An 18276-nucleotide genomic window follows, 5' to 3' on the forward strand; every position below is an offset into this window, starting at 1 on the left:
ACATGAAAAAATTATTAGGGGAGACACTGCGATTTCCAGGTGTTTTTTTTTCTAGCTTCTCCCATCCTGCTCCTCTCCTCCTCTCCGCCTCACTTCCTGTTCCTTGCCCATGTGCTTCATTTGTGTGGTCAGTTTGCAGTCCATCATGCCCGGCAGACGCAGGAAGACTGGGGTGGAGAACAAGGACCTCATAAGGCTCGTGTGACAAAGGCAGTACCTATGGGACAGCCGGGACCCGCAGAATAAAGATTCTCCACGAAAAAGCAGAGGATGGCAAGAAATTGTGCACATGTTTCAACTTGTCTGCATCCTCCTCCTCCTGGCTTTTTGCTTTTTTATCAGGACTTCTGCAGTAGCAGTAGCTACTACTGCCATAACCAATGGCAAAGAATGATGATCCATGCTGAAACACACAATACTCCACGCTCCTCACTACACGAAAACCAGGAAGGTATTACATCTATTTTTACGTCCGCATACACACTGGGTTCTATTGGCCAGACTTAAAATCACAACCGTATCCAATAGGGATCGCCCCTGAGGTTACCGATATTGCCGATATTTATGGAAAGTGCTTGTACCGGAGTGATGCCCCTGCAGCTAGAAGCATCACCCCGGTACCGGCGTCCATAGCCGACGGTCGGCTGTCTTGTAATGACAACCGAGGCGGCTGAGAAGCCGCTCGGTTGTCATTACAAGAAGCGGGAGGGGAAGTCCCCCCCCCCCCCTCCTGCCGCTGGCTTCCGTGGCTCGCCGTGGTCTCCCGTCCCACCTAACTGCATGGCCGCTGAAGACCCGATCAAAGTCGCATTCGGCTCTGATCGGGTCTCCATGTAAAAACCTGGAAGTGATCTCATGACATCACTTCCGGGTACTCCCGCGCCAAATTAAAAAAAAAGGACAGCATTCAAAACAGCCAAATGCTTTTAAGTGCAGAGGAGGTCCCTCCACAACAGTACCTGTAAAAAAAAAAAAATTTTTTAAATGTCCGAAAATATCGGCCGATACCGATATACGATGACCAAAATATCAGTATCGGCAATAAAAAAACAATATCGGTCGATCACTAGTATCCAATCCCCTCCCAAATTTGCAACCAATTTGCGATTCGCATTAGATTCGCACCTGACAGAGAGAGAATCACGCTTGTCACAAAAGAAAATGCAAAAATAAAATAAATAAAAAAAATTAGCACTGCAATCAGATTAAATTTGCACTAAATTTGCAAAGCAGCAGTGTGAACCGGCCCTGAGCAGGGGATTGTTAAACAACCACTTTACCACCGGAGGATTTTGCTGTCTTACGTCTGGGCCACTTTTTGCGATTCGGCATTGTGCGACTTTAACTGACAATTACGTGGTCGTGCAATGCCGTACCCAAACGAAATTTATGTCCTTTTTTCCCACAAACAGCGCTTTCTTTCGGTGGTATTTGATCACCTGTGCGATTTTTACTTTTTGCTCTATAAACAAAAAAAAGAGCGTAAATTTTGAAAAAATAACAATATTTTTCACATTTTTTTTATATGAAATTCTCCCCCCAAAAAATGTAAAAATCAAAATTTTTTAACATTTTTGGCCAATTTGTTTTCTGCTACCTATGTTTGGTGAAAAAAAATCGCAATAAGCGTATTTTGATTGGTTTGCGCAAAAGTTATTGCATTTACTGACTAAGGGAAAGATGTCTGTAATTTTTGGTGTTTTTTTTTTTAACGAGTAATGGCGGCGATCTGCGATTTTTTTTTTTTTTTTTTTGTGGGACTGCGACATTGCGGCAGACAGATCGGACCCCTGACTGACATTTTTGACACTTTGGGGGGTACCAGTGACATTACTGCAGTAATCAGTGCTATACATATGCACTGTTACTGTAAAAATTACACTGGCAGGGAAGGGGTTAATTTTTATTGGTGATCAAGGGGTTAATGTATGCCTGGTGCTTACTGACGTGTGTGGGGGGAGGTGACTATGTGACACAAGGACAGATCGCAGGTTCAGCTATGCTGAACCCTGCAATCTGACCCTGCCTGTCACTTAGGAGATCCGCCCGCTCTGTTTACACAAGCAGGCGGATCTCCACACTCGATTCCCCAACGATCGGAGAAGAGCAGCGGCAATCGCCGCCGCTCCTCCCCTGGCCCGACTTCCGCTGTGACTGTCACAGCGGGAGCACGCGCCGAGAGAGGGGAATGTCTGGTGACGTAGATCTACGTCGCCAGACGTTATCGAGCCACTTTGCCGCAGTACAGCTCTAGTGAGCAGTGCGGAAGTGGTTAAACAAAACAAAAAAAAAAAAAAGTATTTGCTCTAGGTGTCACATACAATAAGTACAACCCAATTCTTTTCTTTCATTTGATATTATATCTACAATTTGCTGATTGTGACACCATGTATTGTGAGTTGTAGATATAAATACTTTTAGCAGGGGTTTCTAAGAAATGTAAATGCCATTAAGGTTCCCCACATGGTAAAAAGGTGAAGAAATGAAAAGACCCATATAGGAAATATTAGAGACTATTTTGTACCACCAGATGGCACTGCGAAACCCAAAAACTGGCTCTTCTCACAATAAATGGACACTACAACCATGTCTTTTTTTACTTAGACAAGTGTGTGACACACAGAGAGAGGTTCAACTCCCCATACATTAAGGAGGGGACCCTCAGCCTAGCATGGCTGTATATAGTTATTTCAGCATTGAGCCTTTGTGGCCTTATTCAAATTATCCCTGTGGACCAGAGACAGTAAGATGTTTGTGTATATTTCTTGCCTTACACATATAGGTGAACGTAAAAAAATCTGATTCCTTTAAAACTCCCACCAGCTATCAAAATACCTGAACAGTGGCTTGATTTTTGGAAGAGCCACTTACTAGGTTGATTTCAGCTAGTTCATCGGGAAATATGCTTTGTGCATGGCAGGTTTCAAATTGTATTAAAGTATTTTCTCTTTTGTTCAGCTCTCCAGTATTCTGAACCATTGGGTTATATTGCCCCCTACAGGAGTAGGACACTAGGCAGAAAAAAAGACTTGGCTATGCCTATGGGCAGTTGTAGGTTGTATACCCCCCCTCTCTGCTAAAGGGCTTCAGTTTTTTCAGCCTAGTCAGGAGTAAGGAGCTAGTTCCCTGCCTGGCAATTTTTTCTTTTTACATGGCCTTTTTTATACTGTTTTTTTTCCCTGCGATATCAATACAATCAACTGCCGGACTGGGTGACGGGCTGGATGATCTTGATCCAGTGGTCGTACCCAGTCTTGGCAGCAAACGTGCGCAGACCACAGCTCCGCTCTAGGACGGGGGCTGGCCTGAGAGTTAAACGCCTCGCGAGGTCGCATACGACCGCGTCTCTGCCTGATTTGCAGTGTTCCTCCTTGCTGACGCCCCCCCCCCCCCATTTAGATGGTGAGGAGGTTCTGTCTGGAGCGCTGCCCGTTTGGTTCCTGGTATGGTGAATAGCTATCCCCCCCTCTCCCTCTGGAGGGTTTTGGGGTGACAATTGTGCGGTCATGCGATGCTGTACCCAAATAAAATTGATGTCTTTTTGTTCTAAAATCAGGCTGACAGGCTGGTTGTACCCAAGACAACTGATGGCTCGATTTTGGTACAATCAGCCTGCCCATAGCTTGATCAAACCTTGCCTGGTCCCGGCTGAATTTCAGTTCATGTAAAGTCAACTTTAATTTATCTCTGCACCTGGCAGATGCTGGAATTATACACTGAGCTGATCATGCGAGGCTCAGTACATAGTGTAAAAAGATTGCGAGGAGGAAGGTAAGAAGCCTTTACTGCAGAAGAGACACTGGTGTGTAATAAAAACCTTTCTGCTTGCATTTTTTTTTTTTGGGCCAAATATCTACTTTATTAAAAAAAAGAGAGGAGTGTTTGGCACTGCTGGAGAACCCTGATATCCTAAACTCTTCATTCAGCTAACAGGCATTTTTGGCTTCTACAATTGTGATAAGTATTGTGTATACTGAGATTGTTGTGCTGAATCCTATGCTTACGTCTTGTCTTTGTCATTTTGTATTTGCACAGCCACCTCCTGCACAGTCAATGGTTCAAGCTCTGGAGCTGCTCTATGCATTAGGAGGTACAGATCTCAATGTCTTTATCAGATGTCTTTGAATGTTTTTATCTTAAAGAGGTTGTAAACTCATTTAAAAAAATTTTTTTTTTTTTAGAAGCTGCAAGAGAAAGACATAATGAGCTAGTATGCTTTGCATACTAGCTCATTATGAAATACTTACCTTAGAACGAGCCCCCGCCGTGCCGCTCTCTTACCTGTATGACGGGCGACATGACATGTCGCCCGTCTTCCGGGATCGCGGCATCCGGTCATCTGATTGGCCGGAGCCGCGGTGACGTCACTCCCGCGCACGCGCACGGGAGCCGACGGTCACGGCACGGGGCTCTGAAGGAACGGCACGATCAGCCGTTCCTTCAGAGCGCATGCGCCAGTGACGTCACTGGCTGCATTAACCACTTAAGCCCCGGAAGATTTTACCCCCATTCCGACCAGGGGGTATTTTACGACTCGGCACTGCGTGACTTTAACTGACAATTGTGCGGTCATGCAATGTGGTACCCAAACGAAATTTACGTCCTTTTTTTCCCACAAACAGAGCTTTCTTTTGGTGGTATTTGATCACCTCTGCGCTTTTTATTTTTTGCGATATTAATAAAAAAAGAGCGAAAATTTTGCAAAATAATGACATTTTCAACTTTGTCTTTTAAAAAATATCCAATATACTCAATTTATGTATTTTTTTTTGGCCAAAATATATTTAGCTACATGTCTTTGACAAAAAAAAATTCAATGAGCGTATTTTTATTGGTTTGCGCAAAAGTTATAGCGTCTACAAACTATGGTGTAAATACAGAAATTTACGCAGCTTTAATTTTTGACTGCCTATCTCATTTCATGAAGTGCTAAAATGGCAGGGCAGTACAAAACCCCCCCAAACTACCACTTTTTGGAAAGTAGACATCCTAAGGAATGTTCTGAGAGGCATGTTGAGCTCATTGAATATTTCATTTTTTTGTCACAGGTGTTTGAAAAATGACTAAAAATTTTTTTTTTTTTTTTTTTACACAAAGTTGTCATTGAAATGATATATTGCTCACACATGCCATGGGTATATGTGTAATTACACCCCAAAATATATTCTGCTGCTTCTCCTGAGTACAGGGATACCACATATGTGGGACTTTTTGGGAGCCTAGCTGTGTACGGGACCACAAAAACAAATCCCCACCATCAGAATTTCAAAGGGCGTACATTTTTCATTGCATTTTCTCACTACCTCTAACGGTTTAGGAGGCCCTGAAATGTCAAGATACCACAAAACCCCCCCAAATGACCCCATTTTGGAAAGTAGACACCCCAAGCTGTTTGCTAAGAGGCATGGTGAGTCCATGGAATATTTTATATTTTACCACAAGTTTTGGGAATATTACTATTTTTTTTTTTTATTTTTTTTTTTTACACAACGTTGTCACTAAAAGATAAAATTCTCACACATGACATGGGTATATGTGGAATTACACCCCAAAATACATTCTGCCACTTCTCCTGAGTATGGGGATGCCCCATGTGTGAGACTTTTTGGGAGCCTAGCTGTGTACAGGACCGCGAAAACCAATCAACACTCCCAGGTTTTCTAATGGCGTAAATTGTGCATGTCACCTCTGCACTACCTGTCACAGTTTCGGAGGCCCTAAAATTCCAAGATAGCACAAACCCCCCCCAAATGACCCCATTTTGGAAAGTAGACACCCCAAGCTATTTGCTGAGAGGCATGGTGAGTCCATGGAATATTTTATATTCTGCCACAAGTTCCGGGAAATACATATATATATATATTTTTTTTTTTTTTTTTTCACAAAGTTGTCAGTAAATGAAATATTGCTCACACATGCCATGGGTATATGTGAAATGACACCCCAAAATACATTCTGCTGCTTCTCCTGAGTACAGGGATACCCCATGTGTGAGACTTTTTTGCAGTCTAGCCGAGTACAGGTCCCCGAAAACCAGTCCCCGCTTTCAGGCTTTCCAAGGGCGTAAATTGTTGATTTCACTCCTGACTACCTATCACAGTTTCGGAGGCCCTAAAATTCCAAGATAGCACAAAACCCCCCCAAATGACCCCATTTTGGAAAGTAGACACCCCAAGCTATTTGCTGAGAGGCATGGTGAGTCCATGGAATATTTTATATTTTGCCACAAGTTCCGGGAAATATATATATATATATATTTTTTTTTTTTTTTTCACAAAGTTGTCAGTAAATGAAATATTGCTCACACATGCCATGGGTATATGTGAAATGACACCCCAAAATACATTCTGCTGCTTCTCCTGAGTACAGGGATACCCCATGTGTGAGACTTTTTTGCAGTCTAGCCGAGTACAGGTCCCCGAAAACCAGTCCCCGCTTTCAGGCTTTCCAAGGGCGTAAATTGTTGATTTCACTCCTGACTACCTATCACAGTTTCGGAGGCCCTAAAATTCCAAGATAGCACAAAACCCCCCCAAATGACCCCATTTTGGAAAGTAGACACCCCAAGCTATTTGCTGAGAGGCATGGTGAGTCCATGGAATATTTTATATTTTGCCACAAGTTCCGGGAAATATATATATATATATATTTTTTTTTTTTTTTCACAAAGTTGTCAGTAAATGAAATATTGCTCACACATGCCATGGGTATATGTGAAATGACACCCCAAAATACATTCTGCTGCTTCTCCTGAGTACAGGGATACCCCATGTGTGAGACTTTTTTGCAGTCTAGCCGAGTACAGGTCCCCGAAAACCAGTCCCCACTTTCAGGCTTTCCAAGGGCGTAAATTGTTGATTTCACTCCTGACTACCTATCACAGTTTCGGAGGCCCTAAAATTCCAAGATAGCACAAAACCCCCCCAAATGACCCCATTTTGGAAAGTAGACACCCCAAGCTATTTGCTGAGAGGCATGGTGAGTCCATGGAATATTTTATATTTTGCCACAAGTTCCGGGAAATATATATATATATATATTTTTTTTTTTTTTTTTACACAAAGTTGTCAGTAAATGATATATTGCTCACACATGCCATGGGTATATGTGAACTGACACCCCAAAATACATTCTGCTGCTTCTCCTGAGTATAGGGATACCCCATGTGTGAGACTTTTTTGCAGTCTAGCCGAGTACAGGACCCCGAAAACCAATCATCGCCTTCAGGCTTTCCAAGGGCGTAAATTGTTGATTTCACTCCTGACTACCTATCACAGTTTTGGAGGCCATGAAATGCCAAGACAGCACAACCCCCCCCCAAATGACCCCTTTTCGGAAAGTAGACACCCTGAGCTATTTGCAGAGAGGCATGTTGAGTGTTTTGCAGATCTCACTTTTTGTCACAAAGTTTTGGAAATTGAAAAAAGAGGAAAAAAAATGCATTTTCCTGTTTTTTCTTCATTTTCCAAAAAAAATTAGAGCTGCAAAATACTCACCATGCCTCTCAGCAAATAGATTGGAGTGTCTACTTTGCAAAATGGGGTCATTTGGGGGGGGTTTGTGCAATCTTGGCTTTTTATGGACTTCAAAACTGTGATAGGTAGTAAGGAGTGAGATCAACAATTTACGCCCTTAGAAAGCCTAAAGGTGCGCATTGGTTTTCCGGGTCCTGTACGCGGCTAGACTGGCAAAAAGTCTCACACATGGGGTATCATTGTACTCAGGAGAAGCAGCAGAATGTATTTTGGGGTGTCATTTCACATATACCCATGGCCTGTGTGAGCAATATATCATTTACTGACAACTTTGTGTAAAAAAATAAAAAAAAATAAAAAAAATTTTTTTCCTCGAAACTTGTGGCAAAATATAAACTATTCCATGGACTCACCATACTTCTCAGCCAGTAGCTTGGAGTGTCTACTTTGCAAAATGGGGTCATTTGGGGGGGTTTTGTGCCATCTTGAAATTTCAGGGCCTCTGAAACTGTGACAGGTAGTCAGGGGTAAAATCAGCAATTTACGCCATTAGAAAACCTGAAGATGTGGATTGGTTTTCGGGGGCGCGTACACAGCTAGGCTCCCAAAAAGTCTCACACATGTGGTATCCCTGTACTCAGGAGAAGCAAAAGAATGTATTTTGGGGTGTCATTTCACATATTCCCATGGCATGCATGAGCAATATATCATTTAGTGACAACTTTCTGTAAAAAAACAACAAAAAAAAAAAAAATAATAATTTTCCCGAAACTTGTGGCAAAATATAAAATACTCCATGGACTCACCATGCCTCTCAGAAAAAAGCTTTGGGTGTCTACTTTTCAAAAAGGGGTCATTAGGGGGGTGTTTGAACAGTTCCGGCATTTTATACTCAATCTTATCCACACATCACCCACTCTTCTAACCACTTGAAAACCAAGCCTTTTCTGTGCCTTTTTGTTTACATGAAAAAATATTTTTTTTTTACTAGAAAATTACTTTGAACCCCCAAACATTATATATTTTTTTAAAGCAGAGGCCCTATAGAATAAAATGGTGGATGTTGCAAATTTTTTTGTCACACGGTATTTGCGCACAGATTTTCCAAACGCAATTTTTGCGAAAAAAATACATTTTTTTTTAATTTATTGCACAAATACACTATATAATTCCAATTTTTTTGGTAAAATTTAAAAGATGATCTTATGCCGAGTTCATAGACACCTAACATGACATGCTTTAAAAATTGCGCATGCCTGCGCAGCGACAAAAACGTATGTACATTTTTGAAAACCTTTAAAAGTCTCTACAGGTTACCACTTTAGACTTACAGAGGAGGTCTACTGCAAGAATTACTGCACTCGATCTGGCGATCGCGGCGATACCTCACATGCATGCTGCAATTGTGGTTTACATATGACACTAGACCACCGCTTGCGTGCGCCATTGCGCGCAAGCACCGGGGGTAAGGGGGGGGGCTCAATTTTTTTTTTTTTTTTTTTTTTTTCTTTTGCTTTTTTATGTTATTTTGACACCTTTCCTTTAATTTTTTTTTTTTTTAAATCATTTTTATTGTTATCATAGTGAATTTAAATATCCCCTATGATAGCAATCTGTAGTGACAGGTACTCTTTTTAAAAAAAATTGGGGTCTTTTAGACTCTAGATCTCTCCTCTGACCTTAACGCATCTGACCACACCAAAATTGGTGTGATAAAATACTTTCCCAATTTCCCAATGGCCCTGTTTATTTCTGGCGAAACAGAAGTCATAAAATGCTCGTAGCCTCCGGCATCTTAGGCCATAGAGATGATTGGAGCCATTCTCATCTCCAATTAGCTCTATGGTTAGATAATTGAACCACCGGCTGCACTCTCGGGTTAACCGGTGGGACAGGAGAGCCAGAGAAAAACCATGGAAGGCTGCGGAAGGCGGCGGTGGGGGGGGGGAGGCCCCTCCCACTGCATGTAAAAGCAGTCTAGCGGCCAATTACCTGCTAGAATTGCTTTTACATGTAAGCCGACCGCTGGCTGTAAAAAACGATACCAAGATGATGCCTAAATCTGCAGGCATCATCCTGGTATAACCACTCAAAGTCCAGCAACGTACCAGTACATTGCTGGTCCTTGTTTGGCATATAGGTTTTTTTTTTTTTCATGCAGCCTGTGGGCTGAACGGAAAAAAAGAGAACCTATCAGAAATCAGCACAGGAATAATGCGTAGTATTACTCATCATTAACCGCCCAAACAACCACCCACTGAATTTAATGATGGGTATACACGACACTATCCACGTATACCAAAATAGGATTTTAACTGCAGTGCTGAAATCAGAAAATCACCACAGCTGCTATCAGCAAAGGTATCCATATATGCTGAGCGCAAACGCTGTTTGTGTCAGAATATATAAAATCAATGCGTGGTAGCCGACGAGGGACCTGCAAGAGAAACAGGTCACAAAAGAATGAAAAAACAAACAAAGGACATTGAAAAAAAGTATAGTAGGAAGGAGTAGAAGGACATATAAAATGACTGACAACAACAGTTTTTGGATTTTCATCATTAACCGCCCAAACAACCACCCACTGAATTTAATGATGGGTATACACGGCGCTATCCACGTATACCAAAATAGGATTTTAACTGCAGTGCTGAAATCAGAAAATCACCACAGCTGCTATCAGCAAAGGTATCCATATATGCTGAGCGCAAACGCTGTTTGTGTCAGAATATATAAAATCAATGCGTGGTAGCCGACGAGGGACCTGCAAGAGAAACAGGTCACAAAAGAATGAAAAAACAAACAAAGGACATTGAAAAAAAGTATAGTAGGAAGGAGTAGAAGGACATATAAAATGACTGACAACAACAGTTTTTGGATTTTCATCATTAACCGCCCAAACAACCACCCACTGAATTTAATGATGGGTATACACGGCGCTATCCACGTATACCAAAATAGGATTTTAACTGCAGTGCTGAAATCAGAAAATCACCACAGCTGCTATCAGCAAAGGTATCCATATATGCTGAGCGCAAACGCTGTTTGTGTCAGAATATATAAAATCAATGCGTGGTAGCCGACGAGGGACCTGCAAGAGAAACAGGTCACAAAAGAATGAAAAAACAAACAAAGGACATTGAAAAAAAGTATAGTAGGAAGGAGTAGAAGGACATATAAAATTACTGACACCACAACAGTTTTTGGATCCTTTTATTTTTCTTTCTAACTGTTCCTTTACTTCTTGATTTGGGAGGGACTGCGATCATCTGCGATCTTCTCTTCCAGCTTGGGTCTCTCAAAATGTCGATGGACATCCAACATCCTTCGAGACCCTGTGTTTATGTGCCCTACACTGTGTCGTGCTGTACCCTACGCTAATAATCCACTAGTGTATGGTAGCGCTCGAAACATTCCCCGATGCAGAGACCAGGTTGGTCAGGACATTTGGGACAATAATAACGGGTGTCACGCCTAAATCCGCGCTTGCTACAGACACGACATCTTCTTTGGGGCCATCTTTGGGTAGGGGTACTCGGGAGGACATGTGAAAAATGCCTCTCATGCAGCCGGCTCACTGCATCTGGAAGGGGAAGTTGGGCAGGCATGCCTCCTGGGTACAGGTAGGCAAGGATGATCTCTTCCTGGAATTCCCGGAAAGATCCAGTTCGTCCTGACGCCCTGTATAGGACAAAGGCGTTCAGCATAGCCAATTGGTATAGGTAAACAGACACTTTTTTGTACCAGCGTCTGGCTTTACGGGCAACTAAATACGGCGCCAAAAGCTGGTCGTTAAGGTCCACCCCTCCCATGTTAAGGTTATATTCGTGGACACAGAGGGGTTTCTCCATAACGCCAGTTGCCGTAGGAATTTGGATCGTCGTGTCTGGGTGAAGGGAGGACAGAACATAAACATCCCGTGTATCCTTCCACTTCACCGCAAGTAATTTGTCCGTTTTCAAGCAGGCTCTCGCCCCCCGACTAAGACGGGAATCTACAAGCCGTTGGGGGAAGCCCCGGCGATTAGGTCGCACGGTGCCACATGCGCCAATTTGTAAATCAAGAAGGTGACTAAATAGTGGCACGCTTGTATAAAAGTTGTCCACGTACAAATGGTACCCCTTTCCGGATAAGGGTGACACCAAGTCCCAAACGATCTTACCGCTGCTCCCTATGTAGTCTGGGCAGTTGGGGGGCTCCACACAGCTATCTTTTCCCTCATAGACCCGGAAACTAACTGTATAGCCTGTGGCCCTGTCACACAATTTATACAGTTTGACCCCGTACTTGGCACGCTTGCTGGGGAGGTACTGTTTCATAGCAAGGCGGCCAGTAAATTTAATCAGGGACTCGTCAACGCAGACAACTTGTTCGGGGGTAAACAAGGCTGCAAACCGCTGATTGAAGTGGTCTATGAGGGGCCGAATTTTGTGGAGCCGATCGTATGCAGGGTCTCCCCGAGGACGACAGAGTTCATTGTCGCTGAAATGCATAAATCGCAGAATTTGCTCGTATCTCGTCCTGGACATAGAGGCAGAGTACATGCGCATATGGTGAATTGGGCTAGTGGACCAATATAGCCGCAATTCACTCTGTTTAGTTATGCCCATGTGGAGGGAAAGGCCCAGAAAGATCTTAAATTCGGAAACCGTTATAGGTTTCCAGCCGAATTGTCTGGCAAGGTGTGAATTTGGGTTGGCGGCGATGAACTGTTGTGCATACAAATTTGATTGATCCACAATAGATCTGTAAAGATCTTCCGTGAAGAACAGCTCAAAAAAGTTCAGGGGCGTAAAACCAGCTGTCTCCACGTGGATTCCAGGTTGGGCGGTGAATGGGGGAAGTACTGGCGCTGTAGTATCGGTGGGTTGCCAATTAGGAAATGCCAGCGCATCAGGGAGGGCACTATGGGCTCTACGGGCCTGTCTTCGAATACGCGGTGGCTGCGGGCCACTACTTGTGCTAGCCACCGCACCAGCTTCAACTGCACTTAGGGGACTCGCCACGTCACCAGGTCTTACTGCAGTGCTGGTTGTACTAGGTCCAGGTTGTACTAGGCCGCTGGCGCTTGCCAGGTCGCCAGAAGGATGAGCGGCACTAGTACCCACACTCTGCTCCATACGAGCACCCTGCGATTCCTGCATCACAACAACTTCAGAATGGGGTCGGGTACGCCTGGGTCTAACAGGGACCCATCTGTCGTCGGAGCTATCTGTCAGGGAGCCGCTGCCGTCATCAGGTTCATATACTGACACTAATTCGGTCATTGTAGCTTCCCCTTCGCTATCAGATGACTCGGTCAGCATATAACTGAGAAGCTCTTCATCCCTGTACGAACGTTTGGTCATTTTGGCAACTAAATTTACTCGTACAGTGATGCGACTCACAGGTAATAAAAGCACCTGGTTGTCGAAGACTATTTCAAGCGCTACAAAAAAAACTGCTAATGCTAGCAGGGATCAGGCCTGACTCTGCTAACACAGCGGTTTTGTGTCTTGTGTTTTTTTGCAAGTGACAGTAATCTATTGATTACTACACTTGCCTGGGTGAAAGGGTTAAACGCAGGTGCTGGCCGGAATCAGTACTGATCGTGCAAACACCGCGTTTTGGGAACCCTAAACTATGGGGGCGCTAGTATAGTTCTGATCAGATCAGATATTGATCTGTTCAAACACTATACTAGAAATGGAAGTGTAGGTGCGTGCGTGCGTGCGTGCGTGCGTGTGTGGCAATCAAGGGGTTACTTCTAAACTATGCGCTGGGGATCTGGGGGGGGGTGGCGGGGACCCTAAACCTCCTTTGGGAAAGAAACTAGCTAGCTAGCGCAACCTCAAGTCACAATGACACCAATACAAAATACAGTAAAAACAGTATATTATGTGTGTATTAGTGCTAATGTGACAGAGGGTGTAGGGGTTAACGGGATGTGATCAGGGGGGGATCAGGGGTTTAAATCTTTATTGGAAGGGACTGGCGGGTATCCTAAGGATAAAAGGAACGGTGGCAAGCGCTAAACCTGGTCACAAGTCACACTTATACGGGTATATAGAAAATGCTATATACTGTATACAGTGTGCGTTGTGGCAGGTGGTGTAGGGGTGATCAGGAGGGGATCAGGGGATTAAATCTTTATTGGGCGGGTGGGGGGGACCCTAAACCTGCTTGGGACACAAACTTAGTCGCCTGCGCTAATTCTGATCACAATGACACTAATACAAAAATACAAAAACACAGTATATTACGTTTGTATTAGTGCTGATGTGACAGAGGGTGTAGGGGTTAACTAGCGGTGATCAGGGGGGGATCAGGTGGGATCAGGGGCTTAAATCTTTATTAGGGGGGGGTGGCGGGTAATTCAAGTGGAAAAAGGGGGGTCGCAAGCGCTAGACCTGACCACAAATCACACTTATACGGGTATATAGCAAAATGCTATATACTGTATACGGTGTGTGTTATGGCAGGGGGTGTAGGGGTGATCAGGGGGGGGTCAGGGGCTTAAATCTTTATTGGGCGGGTGGCGGGGACCCTAAACCTTCTTGGGACAGAAACTTAGTCGCCTGCGCTAATTCTGATCACAATGACACTAATACAAAAATACAATAACACCGTATATTGCGTTTGTATTAGTGCTGATGTGACAGAGGGTGTAGGGGTTAACGGCGGTGATCAGGGGGGGTTCAGGGGGGATCAGTGGGTTAAATCTTTATTAGGGGGGGGTGGGGGGTAATTTGAGTGGAAAAGGGGGGGTCGCAAGGGCTACACCTGTTCACAAATCACACTTATACAGGTATATAGGTATATGCTATATGCTGTATATAGTGTGTGTTGTGTCAGGTGCTGTAGGGGTTAATTGGGGGGGGCGATCGGGGGTGAAATGTGCCTATCTAACTGTGTGTGGGTGTGCTTGGTGCAGTACTCACAGTAAGATGTGCTCTCCTCTCACGCTGGATCCGAAAAGACCGTTGTGGGGGGAGGGCACATCTCCTCTAAGCCTGTGTTTACATTTCACAGGCTTAGAGGATGATCTGATTGGGCAGGACCGATCAACAGGTCCAGACCAAAAATGATTGGCCTGGACCTGATGACTGATCGGTTCTGAACCCAATCGAGTCATCATCGGCGGCGGGGACGCGCGGGAGCGCGCACAGGGCCGGCAAATTGTGCTGACGTAGGCCTACGTCAGTTTGCCTGGCCGGGGCTGAGTGCCGACGTAGATCGTCGTGCGCCGGTCGTAAAGTGGTTAAAGGTAAATATCTCCTAAACGGTGTAAGTTTAGGAGATATTTACAGTACCTATAGGTAAGCCTTATCATAGGCTTACCTATAGGTACAACTTCATGAGGAGGGTTTACTTCCTCTTTAATAGGCTGTTGAACCTAAAAAAATCTTCTGTTTAAATGCAAACATTTCATGACCCGAAAAAAACGGACAACTTGGTACTCTACAAAATATATTTTATTAGGCTGCATTCACACCTCATCGTTTTGAATCACAGGCAGATTTACCATAATTCTGCCTGCGATTTCAAAGTGCCCAGGTGTGAATGACAAATCACGATGAATGGCACCTAGAATCGCGGTGCAGTTCTGCCCTGATTGTCCCGGGATAAATCGCGCTGAATTTGCTGCAAGCCTCATTGCGTGAAGCATGTCGTCCAAAAGAAGCTCTTGCACTTTTTTTGGGCGATAAGCTTGACGTGATGCAGCTTGCTGTGTGATAAATCACACAATTGCGGCATAACCGCACTGCAAATTTAGGTGCAATTCAAATGAATGGAAATCTGCTCGCAATTCAAAACGCTGAGGTGTAAATGCAGCCTTACAGCAGAAATTCAAACATAGCCACTTTCTCTAATCGTCTTCCAGGACAGCATCTGAGAGAGAGGCTCCTCCCACCTGAAACAGGAAACACAATAGTCCAGCATTATAAACATGCCAGTCATACCTGCATGCCTCAATTTGATTGTGTTTCCTCCAGATCGACAGGAGCTGTAGCCGTTTATTTTTTTCCAGTCTCTGTACTGTTAGCAGGGGACTCCCTGGCTAGCCTCCCATCCATCTCAGCAGGCTTTAGGTAGTGCAGGTCAGGGGCAGCAATTCGTGGCAAGCTGGCCCCCGCCTGAGGTTTTACCCCTACTGAGAGGTATGCAACCATCCCCCCAGCTGCACAGAATGTCAATGGCTTTCCCCCCATCTTCATGGCACCGGCTGACTACATCACACAGCAAACAGCCGTTGCTAAAGGAGCAAGATGACGGTTGGCGCGTCATTTCCAGAGCCTCGTGGCACTTTCGGTGACGCACTTCTGGTCCGCTGCCATTTTGGTGAAGGCGGAAACCCTGGAGCTGGTCGACAGAGCGGCACGATTTTTAAAAAAGAAAACTAAAGAAAAGAGAAAAACAAGGGGATAAAAAAGCAAAGATGGACTCTCTTCCCCAATGAAGCAGCAGTCTGAAAGGATACCAGGAGAGCAGATGGCAGTGCAGATATGTCCAACAACCTGCACTAGATCAGCTGGGGGCGGGGCTGAAGCTGTAGCAGGAAGCCGATAAAAAGCCAATCTGCACAAGGGAATCTCTTACTTACAAAGCTTAGGATGGATTGTGAACGAAGAAAAATCACAATTAACCCCAAGCCAGAGATTCATATACTTGGGCTACATACTAGAGGCCAAAATAACCAAGATTTTCCTAACGCAAGAAAAGGTCAAGAAAATCACGGAGGCGCTATTATCTCTGATAGAGGCCAAATTCATGACTATCAGACGGGGTATGGCATTGTTGGGACTAGGGATCGACGGAGTATCAGTGGGGCCGATTATCGGAGGCCAATATTCACTTTTTTTGAAGTATCGGTCATGAAACTTACCAACATGACCGATATTGTGCGCGGAACACACACACTCATTGTGTATGTTGCGCCACGTGCCTCCGCGCACTGGGCCTGCATGTTCTAGCTGCTTCTACCCGGATAGGCCGCTTCCCTCGCCTCGTACAGTGCACGCCACAGAACGGCTGGACCAGAGAGGACACACCAGCCAGCAGTCACCCACCCACCCACAGCTGCAGGATGCCAGCCACCCGCAGCTGCAGGATGCCAATTAGCCACCCACAGCTGCAGGATGCCAGCCAGCCACCCACCAACAGCAAGGTGCCAGCCAGCCACCCACAGCAGGGTGCCAGCCAGCCACCCACAGCAGGGTGCCAGCCAGCCACCCACAGCAGGGTGCCAGCCAGCCACCCACAGCAGGGTACCAGCCAGCCACCCACAGCAGGGTGCCAGCCAGCCACCAACAGCGTGGTGCCTGCCACCAACAGCAGGATGCCAACCAGCCACCCACAGCTGCAAGATGCCAGCCAGCCACCAACAGCAGTGCCAGCCAGCCAGCTAGCCAGCCACCAACAGCAGGGTTCCAGCCAGCCACCCACAACAGGGTGCCAGCCAGCCACCCACAACAGGGTGCCAGCCAGCCACCCACAGCAGGGTTCAAGCCACCCGCAGCAGGGTGCCAGCCAGCCACCTACAGAAGGGTGCCAACCAGCCACCCACAGCAGCCTGCCAGCCACCCACAGCAGCCTGCCAGCCAGCCACCCACCCACCCACCCACAGCAGGCTGCCAGCCAGCCACCCACATTTTTTTTACTTGGAAAAATATGTTAATTTATTATTTTTCTCTAAAAGGTGATCTTATGTTTTAAGTAATGCATGCAAAACCGATATATTCGGTTATTATACTGTATGTGTTTGTTAGCACCACATAACCAAAAGTTTGTGGACACCTCACTATTACGCCTATATGGGTGTCTTGGATATTCTGTTACAAAATCATGAGTACTAATATGGAGCTGTACCAGCTTTCCATAAGATTTTGAAGAGTGTCTGGTGGAATTTGTGTCCATTTAGCCAAAATAATTGTTTTCCCCAAAACAGAAAAGGCCCTTTCCTAAACTGTTCCCACTAGGTTATCTAAAATGTCTTTGTATGCTGTAGCATTACCTGTACTCTTCAGCGGAGACACCTGAACTCAAACCAATGCTTATTATTTTTATAACCAAAGAACCCCCTATGAAATTTGTCTCTTAGGTCTGGATAAGCATTGCCGACTGACAGAACCTCTTGGTGTTCGAATGGCAGAGTTCCCTCTCAATCCTATGTTTGCCAAGATGCTCCTAGAATCAGGTACATTTCGAATAAGCATTTACATCTGCTTTAAGGTAGTTTGAAAAGTTTTTTCAAGAGTTGAAGTAAACAAAATCTATCCATATTGCTTACTGAAAATTGTTAAAGTATGGATTGATGAGTATTGCTGGAAGACCTCTCATTATTCATTGTGACCAAAGATGATTAACCAGTATCATTTCTTTTTCCTTTTTTGGCTACCACACAGACAATTGTACGTGTTTGTCATTATCTGTTTGCTTTCTTTTCAATTTGCCATCCTAGGCTACAGGGCCATGTATGTCTGTTGATGCACACAGTGTGGGGAGACACAACTCTAGTCCCTGAATGCAAGTGGCTTCATAGGGTGCTTCAGGAGAGAGGTGTAAGCCTAAATTGGCAACCCTGCGGCAGCCTAAAGTGCGTCTAAAGCCTTAAGGTTTTTTTTTTTTACTGTAAAGCAGTAGTAAACCACTGTTTTGTTTTTAGAAATCCTGCAAGGCAATGCCATAATCTGCTAGTGTTCCCTGCATACTAGCACATTATGTAAAACTTAGGTTAAAACAAAGCCATCTAGTGGGGCACTGTCACTGCTGAAGGTGATTCCATCTTCACTGGGTCTTCCTTCCGGGTTTTCGGACTCTG

General features: G+C 44.8%; 1 protein-coding gene across 1 annotated transcript in view; it reads left to right on the forward strand.

Moving 5' to 3' along the window:
• The window catches only part of DHX35 (DEAH-box helicase 35), a 110128-nt gene that overhangs the window by 68943 nt on the left and 22909 nt on the right, over positions 1–18276 (forward strand). Inside the window, exons 14-15 of the mRNA XM_082272917.1 lie at positions 4036–4090; positions 17557–17652. Of these exons, the coding sequence (XP_082129043.1) occupies positions 4036–4090; positions 17557–17652 (151 nt within the window). The remainder of the gene's footprint in view (positions 1–4035; positions 4091–17556; positions 17653–18276) is intronic.

Source organism: Pelophylax lessonae (assembly GCF_965119305.1).
Source record: "Pelophylax lessonae genome assembly, chromosome: 11".
In the NCBI taxonomy this organism is placed as follows: Eukaryota; Metazoa; Chordata; class Amphibia; order Anura; family Ranidae; genus Pelophylax; species Pelophylax lessonae.